The 18,350-nt window shown below is 38.0% G+C and overlaps 1 protein-coding gene across 1 annotated transcript in view; it reads left to right on the forward strand.

Annotated features, from left to right (window-relative positions):
• Window positions 1-215: 215 nt before the first annotated feature.
• CRYBG1 (crystallin beta-gamma domain containing 1) overlaps window positions 216-18,350 on the forward strand; it is a gene marked incomplete at its 5' end in the record, with an annotated part of 65,656 nt that continues 47,521 nt past the window's right edge. The window contains one exon of the mRNA XM_081998387.1: window positions 216-251. Coding sequence (XP_081854513.1) covers window positions 216-251 — 36 coding nt within the window. The remainder of the gene's footprint in view (window positions 252-18,350) is intronic.

The following is an 18,350-nucleotide window of genomic DNA, read 5'->3' on the forward strand; positions in this document are numbered from 1 at the left end:
CTGGAACCACTGCAACAGGAGAAAACAACTTAATGTGTTTTGTCAAGAAATATAGCAGATACTAGCTCAGACTTTATTTCATTAGGGTGTATTCATTGAATGATGTTTACTCTCCTTTCAGGTACTATGATATATCAGGCAGACGCTATACTGTTCAAGAAGACCAAATACCATCAGTAATCTGTCCACACTCTTACGTTCTTCCAGCGATATCAATGTCTACTGCCTCACTACCAGCAGCACTTAGAAAGGTAAGAGAAAACTAAATATGTCTGTTTACAAAAAAATATATATACACACACACTTATATATATCATAAAGAAGATGACTGTTCAGAAAACAGAACTTAACAATAGGTATAATTGTAATGTTTCTTTAAAGGACCTGCGTTTGAAGTACTGGAAATTTTTCAAATGAATATCATATACGGAAATAGGGAAGGTACATAATGACTATAGTTGGCATGAAGAGCCAACAAAGGAAATGGCTTGAGGAGATCTTCCACAGGCTCTCACAAACCATATGGCTTTTTCCTTTTGTTCATAGAATATATGAGAGCCAAAATAATACAGGAACAGCACCTACACTTTTACAGTTTCTCACTTAACCTGTACTGTTTTCTGTGTTAAGTTTTATTCCAGAGAAGGAGAAATGGCTATGCATTTGTTTTCTAGTGTTCATTTAGCTCATGTAGTGTTACTCATTTGCTTGGCAGAAGTATTACTGCATGGAAGCAAGCTAGGGAAAATGCTAATTACTTCTGTTCTAATGTGAGAACTTAATTTCAGATTGCAGACAAGGTTGTGCAATGCCATTCTTGTCTTTATTGTAATCTTTCCATGGAGAGAGAAATACTTTTTTTTCCACATTAACAAAAGTAAACAGCAGGCCAGTAATTGAAAAAGTTGCTTTTTTCTTGGTTGTGGAACTAATATTCATCTGAATATATTTGATGAGGGCTTAAAATATTCTGTCTTTAAAACAAATTTATTGTCTAGTCTTGTCAAGCCAGCAAATCTCATCTACTAATTTCTATATGAAGCCTTTGCAAAAGACTCGTTGGTCTTTAGTTGAATACACAAATATAAACCCCAAACATTCCTTGTGGTGTCATTCAGCACCTTAGTTCTATTGATACTGTAGAAACATGCCTACAAAAAGGGCTCAGTTCTTCACAGTTACGAAACAGCAAAACGGTGCAGTACTGTGGTGGGATGACATTTCTGTTGCAGTAGAGCTACCAGGAATATTGGCTTTGCAACAGAACAAATTACTGTTCAGCCTGTTGCTGTCTTGGATGGACTGGTATATTAACTCCTTGCAAGGACTTCTCCCCGAAAAGCAAGTTGATGTTTCATTTTTTTCAGTGGAAATTTAAGAATGGCAGAATTCAGCTGTTATTTAGTGAGTTCAGAGTTGGCATTTTGCTCTTCTTTTGGAATAAATTGTTCATACTTACAGCTGAGTTTAACTGTTGGGGTGTCATTCCTCTAACCTGGAGGCAATCCATGTGTACTAAGAACATTTAAAAGCCTTTAAATGAAGCATCTAAAAGAGTATCAGAGCAGGCCACATCATTTCATACTTTGATGCATAACACAAAGGTCTGATTGTTAGATAAATCATAAAAATCAACAAAATATTGTGTGGTCTGTGTGTGCATGTGTGAATTCAGCAGTTTCTTCTGTGTTGGGATAATCTGCTAATGGGTGTAATAATACAGCGTCACCTGCTGATGATAGATGGTTCACGGGGATTGGGATTTAATGAAGCCCTGCCTTCCCTCAGTATTTCTTGTGGGAGAGCAGCAGAAAACGGTGCATGACACAGAACATAATCTGTTTTCACCAAGCTCCTCTCTACGGAAATCTGTTCATGAGCCTGTCAAAGGTGAATGTACTGAGTCTTGCAGACTAATTTACGCAGCCTAATTTGTGTTATCCTCTGTTTTTGCCTAATTTAGGCTATTCCCCTTACCTCGGATAATTAAGAGCTGACTCCAGCAATGACTAAAACAGACAAGCTCTTCTGCATTCTTTTATTAATTAAACAGTCTTCCTAAGAAACCTTGCTTATCAGTCTCTGGAGCTTGTTAACATTTGGTTTTGTTTTGTGGGTGGAAAAAAAGTAATTTTATTTTGCTGCTTTCCCTTTCCTTTTCATAGTAGTGATCATTAAGCGGAGTTCACATTCACCTAAATTCCCTTCCACTCTCAGACAGTTCGTGCCTACTAGTCAGCAGAAGATCTAAAATAGCCACTCCCTTAATAGTTTTCTTCACCTTCTGAAGAAAAAGCTGTCCCCAGCATATTCCAAGAACTTGTTGGACTGTCTCTGTCTTCTATTTCTTTTCCAACAGAAAAAAAAAATTAATTCCAAGAAGTAATTAAAGCTGTCAGGTTCTGTCCTTTTGGATGCTTCCCTTGCTTGATCAAAAAACAGTCTTCTCTCCACCCAATTAACTAGTGTATAATAAACTTCTATCATAATATACCCTGGTTTTCCCCTTTCATCTTCTTCCAGGATTGTTTAACAAATCTTCATCTTACCTATACCTGTACTTCACAGCAACTCTTCTTGATATACAGTGCAACTTTGTTTCTCTTTCTTTTTGTTTGACTTTCATAAATCGTGGTGGTAAAACAGCAGGAAATTAAAAAATGTTTTAGATCACTTGTTTGATAGTGTTACTCAGTGAGTAAATGTTGTGTTGCCCAAATTATAAGGCAAGAATATTTCCTCTGACTACATCATTGTTTTAGGAAAAAAGCAACATCCTTCTATATCAATATTACTTTCTCATCAAATATCTCTGCTGCTGATTCAGATGTATGTCTAGTTCTGCACAAAGATTTCCACTTTTTTCCCCTTTGCCAGGCCATCTGGGATTTATAACTTTGCTTATTGTAAGCTTCTGATTCGAACAACGGAAAATGCCAGCTATATAACAATGAAAGAGAGATTTTAAAGTGCTCTTATCAAATATATAAATAGCATATGTTTATTAAATCACTGAAGGTAACTAGATCTATGAGAAATTAATAAATCATACACATTTAAATATACAGTTTATTTTCTTGACTCTTCTAGTCCTGTATTATTTCATGTGCAAAACATTTGTTTTACAAGAATGAAGGTTAGCAGTTTCTCTTCTGGTAATTTGGCAAACAGAAGTTTGGTAACACAGTATTAAATACTAAAAAAAAAAAAAAAAGGAAAAGAAATAATAATTTGTCAGTTCTGCAAAATACTCTATTTCTAGATTTCTAAAACTCAGCTTATTCCTTTTCCTTTTCCCAAATAATGTATCCCATCCCTTGTTACATTTGCACAATCCAGTTTTGCTCAGTGGAGCTAAATAGGAGGGGTATTTGGTGTCTTTGAGTTTATTTGCAAGTGAAGGCAAAATAGCTTGATTAGATTCCTGTTTATATTTAGAATGCCTATGCAGATCTACATTGAAGATCATTTAAGCAGTCATATAACCTATACTACATGAAGTAGATAGCTGTGGCCATAATTTTATGACTTTTTTAAAATATCTTTAAGACTGTTGAATTAATAAAACAATGCGGCTAGTGTTTGCACAATGAATTGTCCTGGTTTTGGCTGGGATAGAGTTAATTTTCCTCCTAGTAGCTGGCATAGTGCTGTGTTTTGGATTTAGGATGAGAACAATGTTGATAACACAGTGATGTTTTAGTTGTTGCTGAGCAGTGCTTACACTGGTCAAGGACTTTTCAGCTTCTCATGCCCTGCCAGCGAGAAGCTGGGAGGGGGCACAGCCAGGACAGCTGACCCAAACTGGCCAAAGGGGTATTCCATACCATATGACATCATGCTCAGTATATAAACGAGGGGGAGTTGGCTGTGGCCGCTGCAGCTCAGGAACTGGCTGGGCATCAGTCAGCGGGTAGCAGACAATTGTACTGTGCATCACTTGCTTTTATTATTATTATTATTATTATTATTATTATTATTATTCCCTTCTTTTCCTGTCCTATTAAACTGTCTTCATCTCAACCCATGAGTTTTACTTTTTTTTTTTTTCCGATTCCTCTCCCCCATCTCACTGGGGGAGGAGTGAGCAAGTGGCGGTGTGGTGCTTAATTGCCGGCTGGGGTTAAACCAAAACAGAATGAAGAAACAACTTCCTGAATGTTTGATTCATTCCATTCTCTTTAAATAAATAATAATTCCATTTGAGGACCAAATCACAGATAAATGTAGATTTTGCAGTCATACAGCTTCAGTAGTGACAAAATACTAATACCAATTGAGAAGTATCTATGATATGCCAAACTCAAATGACCTTAAATTATGTAGTTAAAGGTAAATAGGCTTTAAGCTGATAGGTTTCCGTATAGTTAAGCTGAAAGGCATTTGTTCCTGTAGAGGACAATTTGAAATTTAGATTCGCTTCTGCTGATAGTAAAATGAGTGAATTACAAAAGAGTTCTTCATTATTTATGTATCTCTTGTACACTAGGAATGATGACCACAAAAAAATCTAGCCTTTAAAATTCCATGTGAGATACTTAGGTCTAAACATTTTTTTTTTCTAAGTCAGTCACATTTCTGTTCTCTAGTATTGTCTCTCCTCTTATATTCAGGTGTTGATTAGTCATATTTTCAGACCTATAACTAGGTACCTGTCTAAAGGTTTCTCAGGATTCCCATCTAGATAAGAGTTCTCACACCTACTTGCTACCTGAACACAGCCACTGCCTTTCACACAAAGATTCAGTCCTCTGACATGAATATTTAACGAAGGGAACTGGGTGGAGTACTTCTAACACGCAGGTGTGGCTGTGGAAGCCCGTTTTGATTCTGTGTCAAATTACCGGATTAAATGAGTTTATTCTATCGCTGCCTTTGCCATATTCCTGAGACAGCAGATATGCAGATCCCTAATTCCTCCTGCTCTTTTAATTCATCTTTCAAGATGATAGCTCGTCAAGGTCTACAATATTTGCAATTTAGGATTCCTCATCTGCTGCTTTAATTTCATTTCTGCCTTGCTCAGAGAAATGTTAGCAAGACATCCAGCCCAAGTCCTCATCCTTACAGTGCTTTATTTTCTCAAGAAACAACAAAACCTAAAGCCTATTTGGGATCCCACAGGGTTACAAAATCGCCTCCCAGAGTGATGTTTAAATGGTAGAAACAAAGCATTTTATAGAAACATAGGCACATGCTAAACTTCCAATGCCAAGTGAGGGAGAAAGCAGGTGAGGCGCTTTCCAAAGCAACAGGCAACAAAATTATCAGTTTGTGGACAGGTGAGAGGAGCCTGCCTCGAGGAGAACAAGTCTTTGCCTTAAGGTTCACCACAGTTTTTAATAGATAAGGCCTTTCAGTGGTTAACTGGTCTCCTCCCAAAACTTGAGACCGAAAGAGGAGAAGGCATCCTTCTCCAGCTCGGAACCAGAAAGCTAAACAAAACCTTACAGCCAGAGTCCTGGGATGTGAGTCATGCAGGGGCTGAGAATATGCTGGTGTAGGTTTTCTAAGAGGAGAAAAAAAAAAAAGAAGAAACCAGTTTCATCAGAGCACTAACCTGCCTTGTGCAAAGACTGAGGGGGAAAAAGGAAGGGGAAATTACTTGACACTATAGGACTTTTTTCTTTTGAGCTGAAGGGTAGGTATAGCAAGGCAGTCACCTAAGAGGGGCCTAGGTGGGGCAGGGAGGTGGGCTTGTTCTTGGTTTTGTTTTCTTTTAAAATCTAGATCAGTCCTCAGCTATTTGTAATAGGTTATATACCTTTCCAGCGAATTAAACGTTGCAGCAGGACAAAGTTTAATTGTATTACCTGAAAAAATCCCAGGGAAAAAAGCCTGCTCAGCGCTGTGCTGGACATCCAGATTCTTGACAGAGTTTCTCTCTGCTTAACTACACTTATGCTCGACTTTTGTATAAAATAATGCACTTTGATCTGTTGTTTGGTGGTTTTATTTTTTTCTCTCTTCAGTATAACTATTGTGTTCTTTACCTGGTAAAATTACTGTGATTCCCCGTGTGGGCAATACAGCAAGGGTGACTAAATTTGGGTTGTATGGCTCACTAGTACCACACATCCAGTGCAGACAGCTCATCGCTACCATAGGATGCTTCCAGTCACCCTCCTCCCCCAAGTGTAACTTGCTTCCCTGAAATAAAGGTCACACTTTCTACCTCCCTCCCAGGCTGAACAAGTTAAATAATTTTCCTTTCTTTTCCCCTTCTTTTCTTTCTTTCCTTTCTTTTTTTTCCACCAGGAATTCACCCTTGTTACTGGACAGACAGACTCAAAAATCCCTTGTTAATCCCCACAAAAAGCCAACATTTACTTACTCCTCCTTCGATGAGTCATGCTTGTGCTTACTCCAGTAGGGCTACTTTTTAATCACGTTGCTCCCCATTGTCATTCCTGCAGAAGAGAGAGTAGCCTCTCATGTTTTAAATTTTAAAGCATAAGTTTTAACCTCTTTAAATAGACAGATCTGCCTGTGACATCCACCAGCATGTTATGTGCCGCTGATGCACTAATTTGTGGGAAATCTGGAGAAATAAATTTCTTTGGTTTAGATGAATCAAAAAATACAGCAACAGAGATTTTCACAGGGTGGAATACATATAGGAATTTTATTTACATTTATATATACACATGTATACAGATATGTATGTATGGATGTGTATTTAAATGTATGGATGAGTTGAAGAAAGTTTGCAGGATGTTATCCATAAGCCATGGACTTGGGATTGCTGTCCTGATGTATTTGTATGAGTTGAAGAGAACGGTATATAGAGAGAATGGAAAAAAATCAAATGTGATGAAGCATGGATCACGAGAGCTCTTTGACAACATTCAGAATAGCTACATTATTCATTGTCTGTGTGGCTTCTAATATGGATTTTAATAGGATGTTATTGTGCTGGCCAGCACAGTAATTCCTTATTGTGGTTTCAAATGTCTAGGAAAACATGTGAACATTATAATAGTTTATCTAAGTTGTTTTTTTTCCTTTTATCCTATCTACGCAATTTGTTCCTATTCTTGGTCTGCAACCATGCTGTGGTTTGTGCAAGAAAGTGATGTTAATAGAACAAGAACACTGAAGTCCTTACTTTGAAATTCATGGGGGGAAAAAAAAAAAGTAATCAAATTTTCAAACCAAACCAGTTGAGTAGGGTGGAGAGATGTGGGAAGGGAAAAAGAATGCCTCATTTTGTCTTGGCCAGGCCAGCATTTCTTACATGGTTGACAAAAGATTTATATTACACTTAGCAAATATTTAATTTGCTCAGTCCTTTAAACTTTTCAAGTTTTTATAGGATGCTTAGCTCTGAGTCATGGTATGTTTTGCAATAGTTTGAGATGATTAATACTGAAATATTCTTTCAAAATTATTTCGTTGATAAATATGCAATTCATAATGAAAAACAACACCACTGCAACCAATAACAAGCAAACAAAATTTAAATGGTACTGGAATCATTGTGGAAGCCAGAAAATACAGAACTGGGACAGAATGTAAATGCTGACCATTTAAGTCACAGTGATGTCTCCCATCAAACACTTGTGCTCTGAGAAGCCACTGTATCTTAAATTAGTTATGTACAGTATTTGGTGAGTAGTGTCATAAACCAGTAACCTGAAATGACATGATAAAATGTTAAAACCCACAAAGTACAGGGGGAATAACTTGAAGATAGCTTCTATCCAAACACTTTCCACTGAGAGAATATTTAAGACCACAGTCTACAGAGACATAATGGCAGTATTAACTACCATAAGTATATTTGACAGAAAGGGACACTCAGAATCACAGAAAGAAAGCAAAACTGGCCCCAGCATGTACAAATAGTCTTTATGTAATACCACCTGCTAGCAAGAACCCACACGTAGGCCAGCTCTTCCTAAAGAACAGTACTAAATACTGAACTATGTTTTTGTTAATTCTTTCAGTTTTTATAACTTATGGTGCTGTCTTTTAATATAAATATTTCTCAACATTGACACTAAAAACTATAGAAGTAGCAAAGCAATACAAGCAATTTATTTTTAATAGCACATGGGTACTGTTGTACCTGTAGGAATTCTGGATCCACTGGGACAGCCATCCATAGTTGTAAGTTACCATTGGTGATGCTTCTTGGGCTGACAGAACTTAGATACCATGTCTGCTTTGAAGAAAATAATAAAGGTAAACATGATATGAATTTGTGTACAGCAAGCACTTTCTCTTTTGGACTGTGATAATTGCACTTCCATTGCTTTATCTGTGTCTGCTCTTCAAGGCCTTGATAGGAGGAGGGAGAGGGGACAAGAGGGATACCAGAGAGGAGGAACCAAAAAGATAGCACCAAAGCAAGCCAAAAAAAACCAAAGCAAGCCAAAACACCAAAGCAAGAACAATTAATTGTTTATAGATTAAGTTCACAGCAGATAGGAAAGAAAGCAAACCCAAAAATGTCAGTAGGAGCGTTCAGAAGACAGAATAAGCTGTTTTTGTCATTTAAGTGCTTTCAGTTACCTGATACCAGGTTTATGCTTTTCTAGGATTTTACTGTAAGTCTGGTTTATTTTATGTCTCTGATTAAAGAACTACAATTCTGGTAATCGCAGCCCCACAGAAGAGTAAGCCATTCATAATAGAATTTTCTTTCTAACATGATTGATCTGTCTGAAGCACACAACAGAATTCAGAATTCCTGAGTTAAGAGTATCCATAATGATATGTACCTTTTGTTAAGCATCATTCTGCCCAGATTTCCCAGGACACAGCAAGCATCCACAGCATTGCAGCAGAGATGCTCCAGATACTAAACTATGATTCTTTCATAGAAGAAAGTGCCAGGTGCCCTCAATTCAACCGCATTTGTTAATAATGGAGACAGAAGAATCCAGCAGCTAGTTATACACACACAGTTGTACTTACTCTATAGGCAGAGACCAAAATTCTGAGAAGTCCCTGTGTCAGGAGGCTTGGAGATCAGGTCCACTATAAAACTATCTGATTATTATGATTTGGCTTTGTAACACAACTCACTAAAGACTGCTCATCCTTTTATCTTCCAAAAAGTCTGGAAATTTATGGCTAATTACAGCACAAGAGAGGTTCTCATCTATCCATGACAGAACTTCTCTGAGTATTGCTCAACAAAATTACTTCTCTGCTTAATAAAATACCATTCTGCTGACTAGACTGATGGCATCATTGCAATTTCCTTGTCGGTCCACTTTTTTCCATATTCCCAGCTCATTATTCCTCTTATCCCCATTTGAACCACAAATTCATTTCAGTATAAACTTTAAAAGGTTTTAATTTTGCTATTTCCAACCTGGATTAAGACACCAACTCTCTTATTTCCTAAATATAACATCTAGGTTATGTCCAGTTCTTATGGCTGGTTCAGAGAGACCTTGAAAACATCTTTCTTTCTTGTATTTCTGCTGCTTTTTGGTGAGGGGTTTAGCACAAGAGCATTTAAGCTGTGGTTGGTTGCAGATGTGCAGGACCAGCTGACAGCTAACATGCGCCTTGGAGAAGTGCAAAAGACAGGAGGGAAGATGGCATGGAGGTACTTAGCATTTTCACAGAAGGAACATAGCTCCTGGAATGTTGGTGCGAAAGGACTCTGTCTTGTAGTCGAAAACTTCGGCATTCAAGATGGCAATGGATGTACTGAGTCAAGAAGGTTCCCTCCACCCTTTTAGCATATCAATAAATTTGAAGACAGGGTAAGAATAGCAGTAAATTCTTATTCTGACAGACATCTTTCAAGTACTCACAAAGTTTATTGAGGAGATTTTTGTTCTTTTAAAACAAAAACAAAAACAACAAACCATAACATTTATCAGAGAGCTTACATTTATTTACTCTTCCCTGGCTATTTAAGACAGATACCACTTGCAGAACTCTCCTTCCAAGCAGTTCAACACACCCACCTTGATGTGATGTGGGAGAATTATGAAAAGGCTATGTCCAACTTTACATTGGACTTGCATCCTGCATAGTCTTCGTGTTGACCTATGTTTGGAATTGAATTTCACCTTAGTTATTGCATGCTCCATGTAATACTGTGAACAAATTTAGAGGACGCAATGGGTGAAAATACGTTTCTGTTTGAGAGGGTTAGTGATGGCTTAAAATACAGCCACCTGAGCAATGGTCCAGGCATGTGATAGTGCTGAGGTCTTCAGGGATGGGTTGCTGAATAATCTACAGTCCCCCAAGCAGTGACAAAATAAAAGGTCTGTCAAACTGGCACAATACTGCGCTTTGGAGGAGCCAGATAATGTGGATAGCCACATCCTCAGTGCGACATTGCCCAGGGAAGGCATGAACCGTTCGTGCACTGTGAAGTATGAAGGAGGTCTGTCGTCAATGATCAAGTGTGGACAGTAGGTAATGAGTCTGGTAACGGTGACATGGGAGCGTGCACCAGGCAGTCCAGTGTTATCAGTGGCCATCCTTTATCTGCTCTGCCTCTGTGTATCATTGTGCCAAACACCTAGCTATACGGCATTTCAACATTTCACTGGTGTTGCTCATGCTAGTATGTAACTCTTCCTTAGGACGACACCAGGCGCTTTACTGCCTTCTTCCCGAAGGGCATCCTCCTCCCTTCTCTTTCCCTTCGTAACTACGATCCTGTGAAGTTGCCCTTCGAATCACCAGGGGTTTGTTTCTGGCCTCCACGCGAGGCTATGGTGCAGTGATCTGCGTGGAGACCTGTAGACTGTTTTGCATCGTGCTTTTCTTGTACCACTTCCACACTTGTGCAATGTGTTGGAATGGTTTTCAGGACGTTGGCAGCAAGCTGTGCTTTCTCCTTGGGTGTGACCCTATTTCCATTTTGCCATGCTACGTGACCAGGTGGCTCAGCATATGTACGGTACACCTGTGCACCCTCAGATCTGAGAAGATTGCGACACAAAGCTTTTAGTAATAGTTCATTCCTCCTGACCAGGCTTTTGCCACTTTACACGCTATATAATGCATATGACAATTAGGAATGTGTATATATATACATATATGTGTAATTTATTGCTCTGTAGTTCCAGCTGCAGTATAATAATGGGTTTGCAAAGGGTAGTCATGAAAAACTTCATCTTTCTGGTTTTATTCTCTTGAGGACCGAATTATAGCCAATAAGGCAGAATGCTCCTTCACTTATCCCTTTAAAACCAGCACTTGATCTGCCGTGGCTCAAGATCTGCAAAAGCAAAGTGTGATCCACTTTGATAAAGAGGTGACCAAAGAGGTGAATAAGATTTACAGATTCTAAAAGAAATCTACCATTCCTACAAACTAGCATTGTTCGTATCATTTTCAAAATCACAGGTAAGTTTTGAATTTGTTGTGATTGCAAACTATATCTGAAGATTTAAATAGAATATCACGTTTTGCTCTACAAATGTTGCTTTTCTAGAATGGAACTTGACATCCTAATTTACTCTAAGTTATACCTAATGGCATGCAAATAAAACTATAGCCTCTTTTCCTCTCCCATCTTTACAATCCCCCTCCCTTTTTTTTTCTTTTCTTTTTACCAGTTTGATTTCTAGGATGTATTTACTGAAGAAGAGAATAATTGTCTAGGGGGCAAATAGGGATTGAAAAGTCTGAAAAATCTGAACAAGCTACACTGTAGCTGTTTACCAGCCAGAATTTAGATAAAATGAACATCAAGATCTGTTTACTTTTTTTTATTTCATCTAAAGGAATGTGTGATTTCAGAAGGCTTATCAGTGGTAATTGTGGATATTCCCCTTCCCTCTTCTCCAGGGGAGTTTTGATTGTTTCGCTTCTGGGAATGCCAAGGGTATATTTTTTCTTTGGTGTGTAAGACTTAATTTTTATCTGATAAATATCTCACTCTTGGACCTGAAAAAAAAAATCACTTTCCAAACATGAAAAAAGTTATAGAGAGTTTGTGAGGGTTTTTTTTTCTAAGCGGCCACCCAGCAGAACAGAAGCTCACCCTGCTCATTGCTGGCTGCTCTTCAGAGCCTTGCGCACAGCTGGGAAGCTGAAGAGACCTGCCAGGCTCATCATGCGGCTGGCTGGGAAAGCCTGTGTTGCAGCAGAGACAAAAGATGGAGTCACTGGCAGACGAAAACGGTAGGTAGCGAGAGGGAAACCATACAAAGCAGCAGAGATTGGTCTTCCCACCCCCTTCCCACCGGGTGCCAAGAAGGTGTGGGAGGGAAGCGGTAGAGTAGGAACAGGAGAGAAGACACACGCCTGCCTTCTACGTACAGGAAGCACTTTTCCTCCACCAGTTTTTAATGGTAGACAAGCAGCTCCCTCCTGTATTCTTAAGCACTGAGAAATAATGGAGTAAGCTCATGCAAAGCGATCCCCAAGAGTTGCTAATGGGATGTTTTTACCACATTTTATTTAGAAAGGATCTAAAACAGTTTGAGCCCAGCACTAGAACTGTTGTAGTTAGAAGTGTGTTTGGTTAATCATGATGCTTTTAAGAGTTAGCTTTAAAAATGCCTTGTCTCTTGTTCTAAGCCACAGACACCAAAGCCAATCCTGAAGTATGTTGGGTGTGCCTATGCCCAAACTAACATTTTATTCAGAAATTCAAATGCAGAATCAATAATCCTGTGCGTTTCTTGACATTTCCTGGAAATGCTGGCATTTCTGAACAGTATAGCTTCATCCAGTTTGATCCAATTCCCTGCTGCATTATTACTAATCAACAAAATATTTTTTTAGACATAAGACCTGAATACCAGGTAGGAATTTCAACTTTCATCCAATTACTAGAGAGACTTAAGTGCTGTTGTAGTTATATCTCTTTAGCAGCTTGCATTTAGTAGTCTGGGTGCACAGTAGGATAATGCGACATGTCTGTAATAATATATCTGTAATAGCAGGAAAACATACATCTCCCTTTTTCTTCAGAAGTAATAATGTATCTGTTTTCTGGACAGACACGTATTGTTTATTTTAATGTTTTATATACTAATTAGTTCTGTTCAGAGCCTAAAATAAACACACCTAAGAATATAAATGCATTTCATTAAAACGTTTTCTGTTAGAAGTTTCTCTTGCTTAATGATGAATATTAGACGATACTGATGTAATCGTGGGATTAAGAGCAAAGCATTTGTAGGACTGTTCCACTTGATTTAATATTTGCCCACTGCACTTCAGGGAACCAGTGGGTCTTGAGTCATTCCTATCTTCTCTGTACTGGTTTTATAAAGTTTATTCTAATTAATAGTAAGGCAATTCTCTGTAATAATTATTATAATAATTAGTTTGAGGGAATTCTGGGAGCCCTAGGTGAACACTGTTATTTAGAATAAATGCTAAATTATAACATTGTAATTCAAATGTAAAATGAGATGTCCAGCCATTTTTATAAAGTCAGGATAAGGTATTTTAGTAATAATAGTTCCTTGTACTTAATACTCTTCAATCTGCACATGATGAACGATCTGTACATCAAAGAAGTTATCAAGGGGTATAAACACTTCATACATTTTATAGAAGGGCTCTTTGAAGCACATAGACTGTCAAGCCCAAATTTTCCAAAGCAGCTGCTACTTTGGGTGCCTTCATATTGGGGGTTTGACTTGAGACCCATTTCAGTTGAAAGGTTCTGTTTGTTTAAAGGTACCAAATGGTGGCCTTACACTGCGCAATTTTTAGCTATTTAATGAGAACTTCGGTGGAGAAGAGAGATTCTATTAACTGCATATTTAAATACACTTTGATTAAATATTGTCATTTTTCATCTGACCAAATGGTTTTCAGAGTCGTAAACACAGTAATTTTTTTCTGTTTCAGGACCATCACGTCAGCTTCCCAAAGCAAGCATGTCAAACATGCAGTTCACTTTGTTGTTTATTAAATTTGGATTTGGTCAGAGTAGCAGTCCAATTTGCAGCTTGCTTACTGTCTTTATTCTTTAGCAGTTTTACAGTCTCACATGAACAACACAGTGCTCAGGACAGCTTTCTCCCTGTTGCCCTGTATGCCTGTGACAGCCTGTCTTCTACTGTGCCTGACCTGGGGAAAGTCCTCGTGTTGCTAGCAAAAGGCTTTTGGGTCTCCATTTATAGTTTCAGACTATCTGCCTGCTTTACCCAATGAAAAGAACCCCGTTTTTCTAAATTTCAAATGACATAACAAATTACTTTTAGGTATCTAGAGCTAGAGCCGCTGAAGGACTAAAACACTTAGGTGCTTTAGTTAGTTAAACTACCTCCTAGGCATATTTTCCCTAGACTGAATTAAAACTGCAGGTAAGGACCCAGGTTTCCTACGTAGTGCAAGCAGAGAGTGAGACAATCTGTATCCCTCACCTGCTGAGCACTTAGAGCTAGCTAACAAGAAAGACTGGGCACAGGACCGTATTAGAAATCCTGCCTTGCTCTTGAGCTACATGCAGAATCATGTAGAGATGCCCAGGCCAGCCCAGGAGGAGCCAGCTCAGTTAGCCCACACAGAGTAGCCACATCAGTGCTGTGTTTGGCAAAGGCTAATAATATATGTGGCTCCTTAGGATTATTTCCTCTTTGTCCCATAATCATTTAATGTAAAAATGTATAAACAGTCTTGAGGAGACGGGTTAGAGTATCTAAGGATCACAATGAATCTGACAGTTTTAATACAGTTTCCACAGTCAGATTTCAAAGGTGTTTTCAGTGTCCATAACTTCTCTTCTCGAATATGTATCGGTTTTACTGTATCTAAGTGCTTAGCAAAGATATACGTTCAGATTTCTACTTAAAATGCTTTTTCTTAGATGAGAACAATGCAGAATGAAAAACATAATGACTTGTCACTTGTGCATTTTTAGCTGACCTAACCAGCAGTTTTTGTTTGACTGTAAGCTCAGTAGTATTAGTGAAAACTATCAGTCTTTGTCATAGTACCTGATTTTGGGTTGCTCTGGGAATTTTCTGATGCTTTTATGAAATCCTCGCATGTGCTCTGAAATGCTGCAAGACTTTTTTAAATGTCTCATGCTTTCAAGACTGTGGAGCTCCTACTGACAGCAACGATTTTGCGTGAAAGCAAGAAGAGATCAAGACTGATGGTGCCTAAGAGAGAGCTGATTTCCAGAGACTTACAGCTTAGCCTGTCATACAGGCACTCTTAGATTTGCAGCAAAAGAATCCTACTTCCCATCTCCAGTAATTATACATAAGTACTTAATCTAGAAGGAATTGGGAAGTGTTACTGTGAGCTATAGATCTAAATTAGACAACATATGTTAAATCTATACTTACCAGTCTACACCATTTAGAGTTAGTGACAGGACACAGTACACTCTCACAAGACAGGAGAGAGACCTGCAAACCTAGAAGAAAGAGATCTAGTAAATGCAAAACCACTTATGTAACGTTCTTTATCATTCTGAATTGCATTCAGAATTGAAAAAAGGAAAGGGGTTACATTTATTAGTTGTGGCTTCTGGTTAGGGAGGATTAAAGACATCCAAGCCCATCTCTTCCCCGCCAAAATGCTTTTGCCATTTATCCTCTATTGCTAAACAGAAAAAGTACTTTCAAGTTCCTGTCTCTTAGAATAAAACACAGATAATACATGTTTATTTTCACTCTTTAGTTCAAAAGCAGTGATACCTTGCTTAATCTTTACACTGATTAGATTACCTAATGATATGGCTCTGACCGAGCAGCAGGACTTGAAATCGTGAGAGCAAAGATGTGAGGCTAACTCATACAAAATTTTCTCACTTTCTCTTACATTGAAACACAAACAGTTACAAGTACAATAATTTATGTTAATGCTATTTTTTGCATATAATTTTATTTCTGGAAGCCTTCCAAGTTCAGGAGAGTTTAAATATTCTCTCAGTTCTTCAGTGTTGAATAATCCCAGCTCCTACTTCTGGTGATGCTTCTTTTCTGCATTTTCAAGTGTCTTTTTAGTATCATTTTACCACGAGTCGCTAGAAAAATACAGATTTAATATACCAACTCAGTAAGGCGAAGAACCAAGGACGCCTGTATAAATCAATCTCTTATCGAATAAAGGCACGAGTGATTTTTTTTTTCTTTAGCCATCTTAAATGTGGATCAGAAAACAGTAATCAAGTTTGTGAGAACCAACGTGTGTGGTATAGTTTTTCCTTCTGTTGCAGATCTACGTTCTAGTATTGCATGTTAATTAATGCACGTAAGGCATTTGCCCAACACTAACTTCATAGCTCTTTGCAGCAGGTTCTCTGCGTCTGCAGAGGTGCTTACTGAAGGACTTGCTGCCACCCTTCTGCAGCTCTTTCTCCTATCCTCTAATTGAGTCCCTTTCATAGTTATAATTTGTCTGCCAAATGACTTATCAGTTGGAAAGGCTCAAGTCAGATACTACTTCCTTTTTTGCTTGTTTTTAACTGAGTGCTGCCAGAAGAAAGAAGGGGTTAAAGCGTGGGAGGATTGCTAAGAAAAAGGGTTTGGTTAATGACACCCAGGACTGCATCTCACACACCATAGTTTGTTTATTCTTCTGTAAACAGCAAAAAGAATTATCATCATCATGGTAAGGCAAACAGCACTCTCTTTTCTTCACCATCTTTAAACCCCACTAGAAATCTTCAGGTTAATACAAGATTAATTTTTTAAAATCAACTGATCTCCATTAGTTTTATAGAGCGTCTCTTTAACTGACAGATGCTGCTGTTGACAGAAGGGGAGGGGGTGAAGATTTTAGTATATGGAAATAACTAGCTCTGGGGAAGAGGAGATGGGAGCAGGCATGCCTTTTCTGACATGCCTGTTCTTTTTTATCAAACTCCTTTCCGAAATACTCATGTAAAGATCTGTTTAATTTTTATTTATGATTCTTTGTCTTTCCTGAGCGTTTTAAAAAGATTTCTATTTACTTGATTTTGCATGATTCCCTTCTTTCAGTTTTTCTGGGTTTTTTTTGGTACATCCAATATCTAAATCTCTGTGTTTGGCACCTAAGAAATAATATGAGATTTACACATACATCTATACTTCTTGAACTGATTCTTTCCTTTCAAAAATCAGTTAAACATGCAGGCTCAGTATTCTCATTAGTCTATATAATGTTGCAAAATGGTCAATTTTCAGTGTATATTTGAACAAAAAATTTAGTTTTACAAAAAATTTATTTTTCCAAAAATAAATTGGAAGCACATAGATCCTGTTCTCTTGAAGACATGAACTGCTTTGCTAAAATATCCTGACTTAGTAGAAAATAGAAAATATAGTTTGTGGAAAAACATGACTATTAAGAAAACTTGTGTTTGTTTCACTTCACTCTGTTCAACAGTTTGACATTTATAGCTCCTTGGTTGTTCAGGTAAGTTCCCCGATCTAGAGAACTACCTTCCCTGAATACAGAGCTCAGGTACAACTGAAACTGTTTAAAATCCAGCAATTACTGTTTATATCCTCTGTAAAAGTGTAGCAGGCAAAGAGCTGGAAAAGACAGGGAGTAAATTCCATGCTAGGGAGGACCTGTTAAACTTCAGGTGTCTGAAGAGGACACTGTCAACCTGGAATCTGATACATTTAAAAGAAATGCTAAAACAGTTCAATGTGTAAGTGCCAAACTCCTGGTATTGGAAGAAGGCAGTATATGGGTTAAAATAACATAAGTCTTACTTTTCGTAATAGTAACCCCACTTTTGTGGCTTTGTGAAGGGACAGCATAAACAAGGAAAAATTATTATAGTGAATTGAAGTAATTCAAATCTAGTTGACTGACGGCATAAGGTAACTGCTTAAGTTTAGAAATTGTTTAGGTTAACTTGAAATATAATTGCTTTTTTCCCCTCAGTGAATCGCCGAAAAAAATTGTTTCAGGTTAAATGCTTTGTTAAGTACAATTTTTTTCCCATGCTTTTAAAATAAGAACACAAGCGAAAGCATTAAGCCTTTATTTCCATCTACAACTCCCTCTCTCCCTGCCAGTAGTTAGGGCACTCACCTGTGGGAGAGTGGTATGAAATCTTCTCACTGTAGGACTTGAAACAGGGAGTCAAGTGGGTCTTGTGCTGCTCAGACTTTTCTCTCTTAGCTTTTGTTTGTACCTCCTTCCTTCCAGTTTTCCTACTAATATTTTTACAGCACATTGTGCCAGCAATAGTCCAGCCAAATTTTCAGCCTACCAAAGCCTGACACTACTGGTGTTGAATATTTGAGTCTCAGTTGCTGCAGAATGCTACAGCCTGAAGAGTAGTAGTTTATTTATTTAAATGCTTTTGGCTAATGCACCTTTTGGGATATCATGTGACTGCTAGAACTCTGAGGCTTTCTGTTTCTCATGGTTGTGAGAATTACAATACTGTGATTTGAAGATACCCCAAGTTCCTGGTGTGCCAGTATGAATTTAGAAGGGTCCTA

This window comes from Phaethon aethereus, assembly GCF_964289735.1.
Source record: "Phaethon aethereus genome assembly, chromosome: 3".
NCBI lineage: Eukaryota > Metazoa > Chordata > Aves > Phaethontiformes > Phaethontidae > Phaethon > Phaethon aethereus.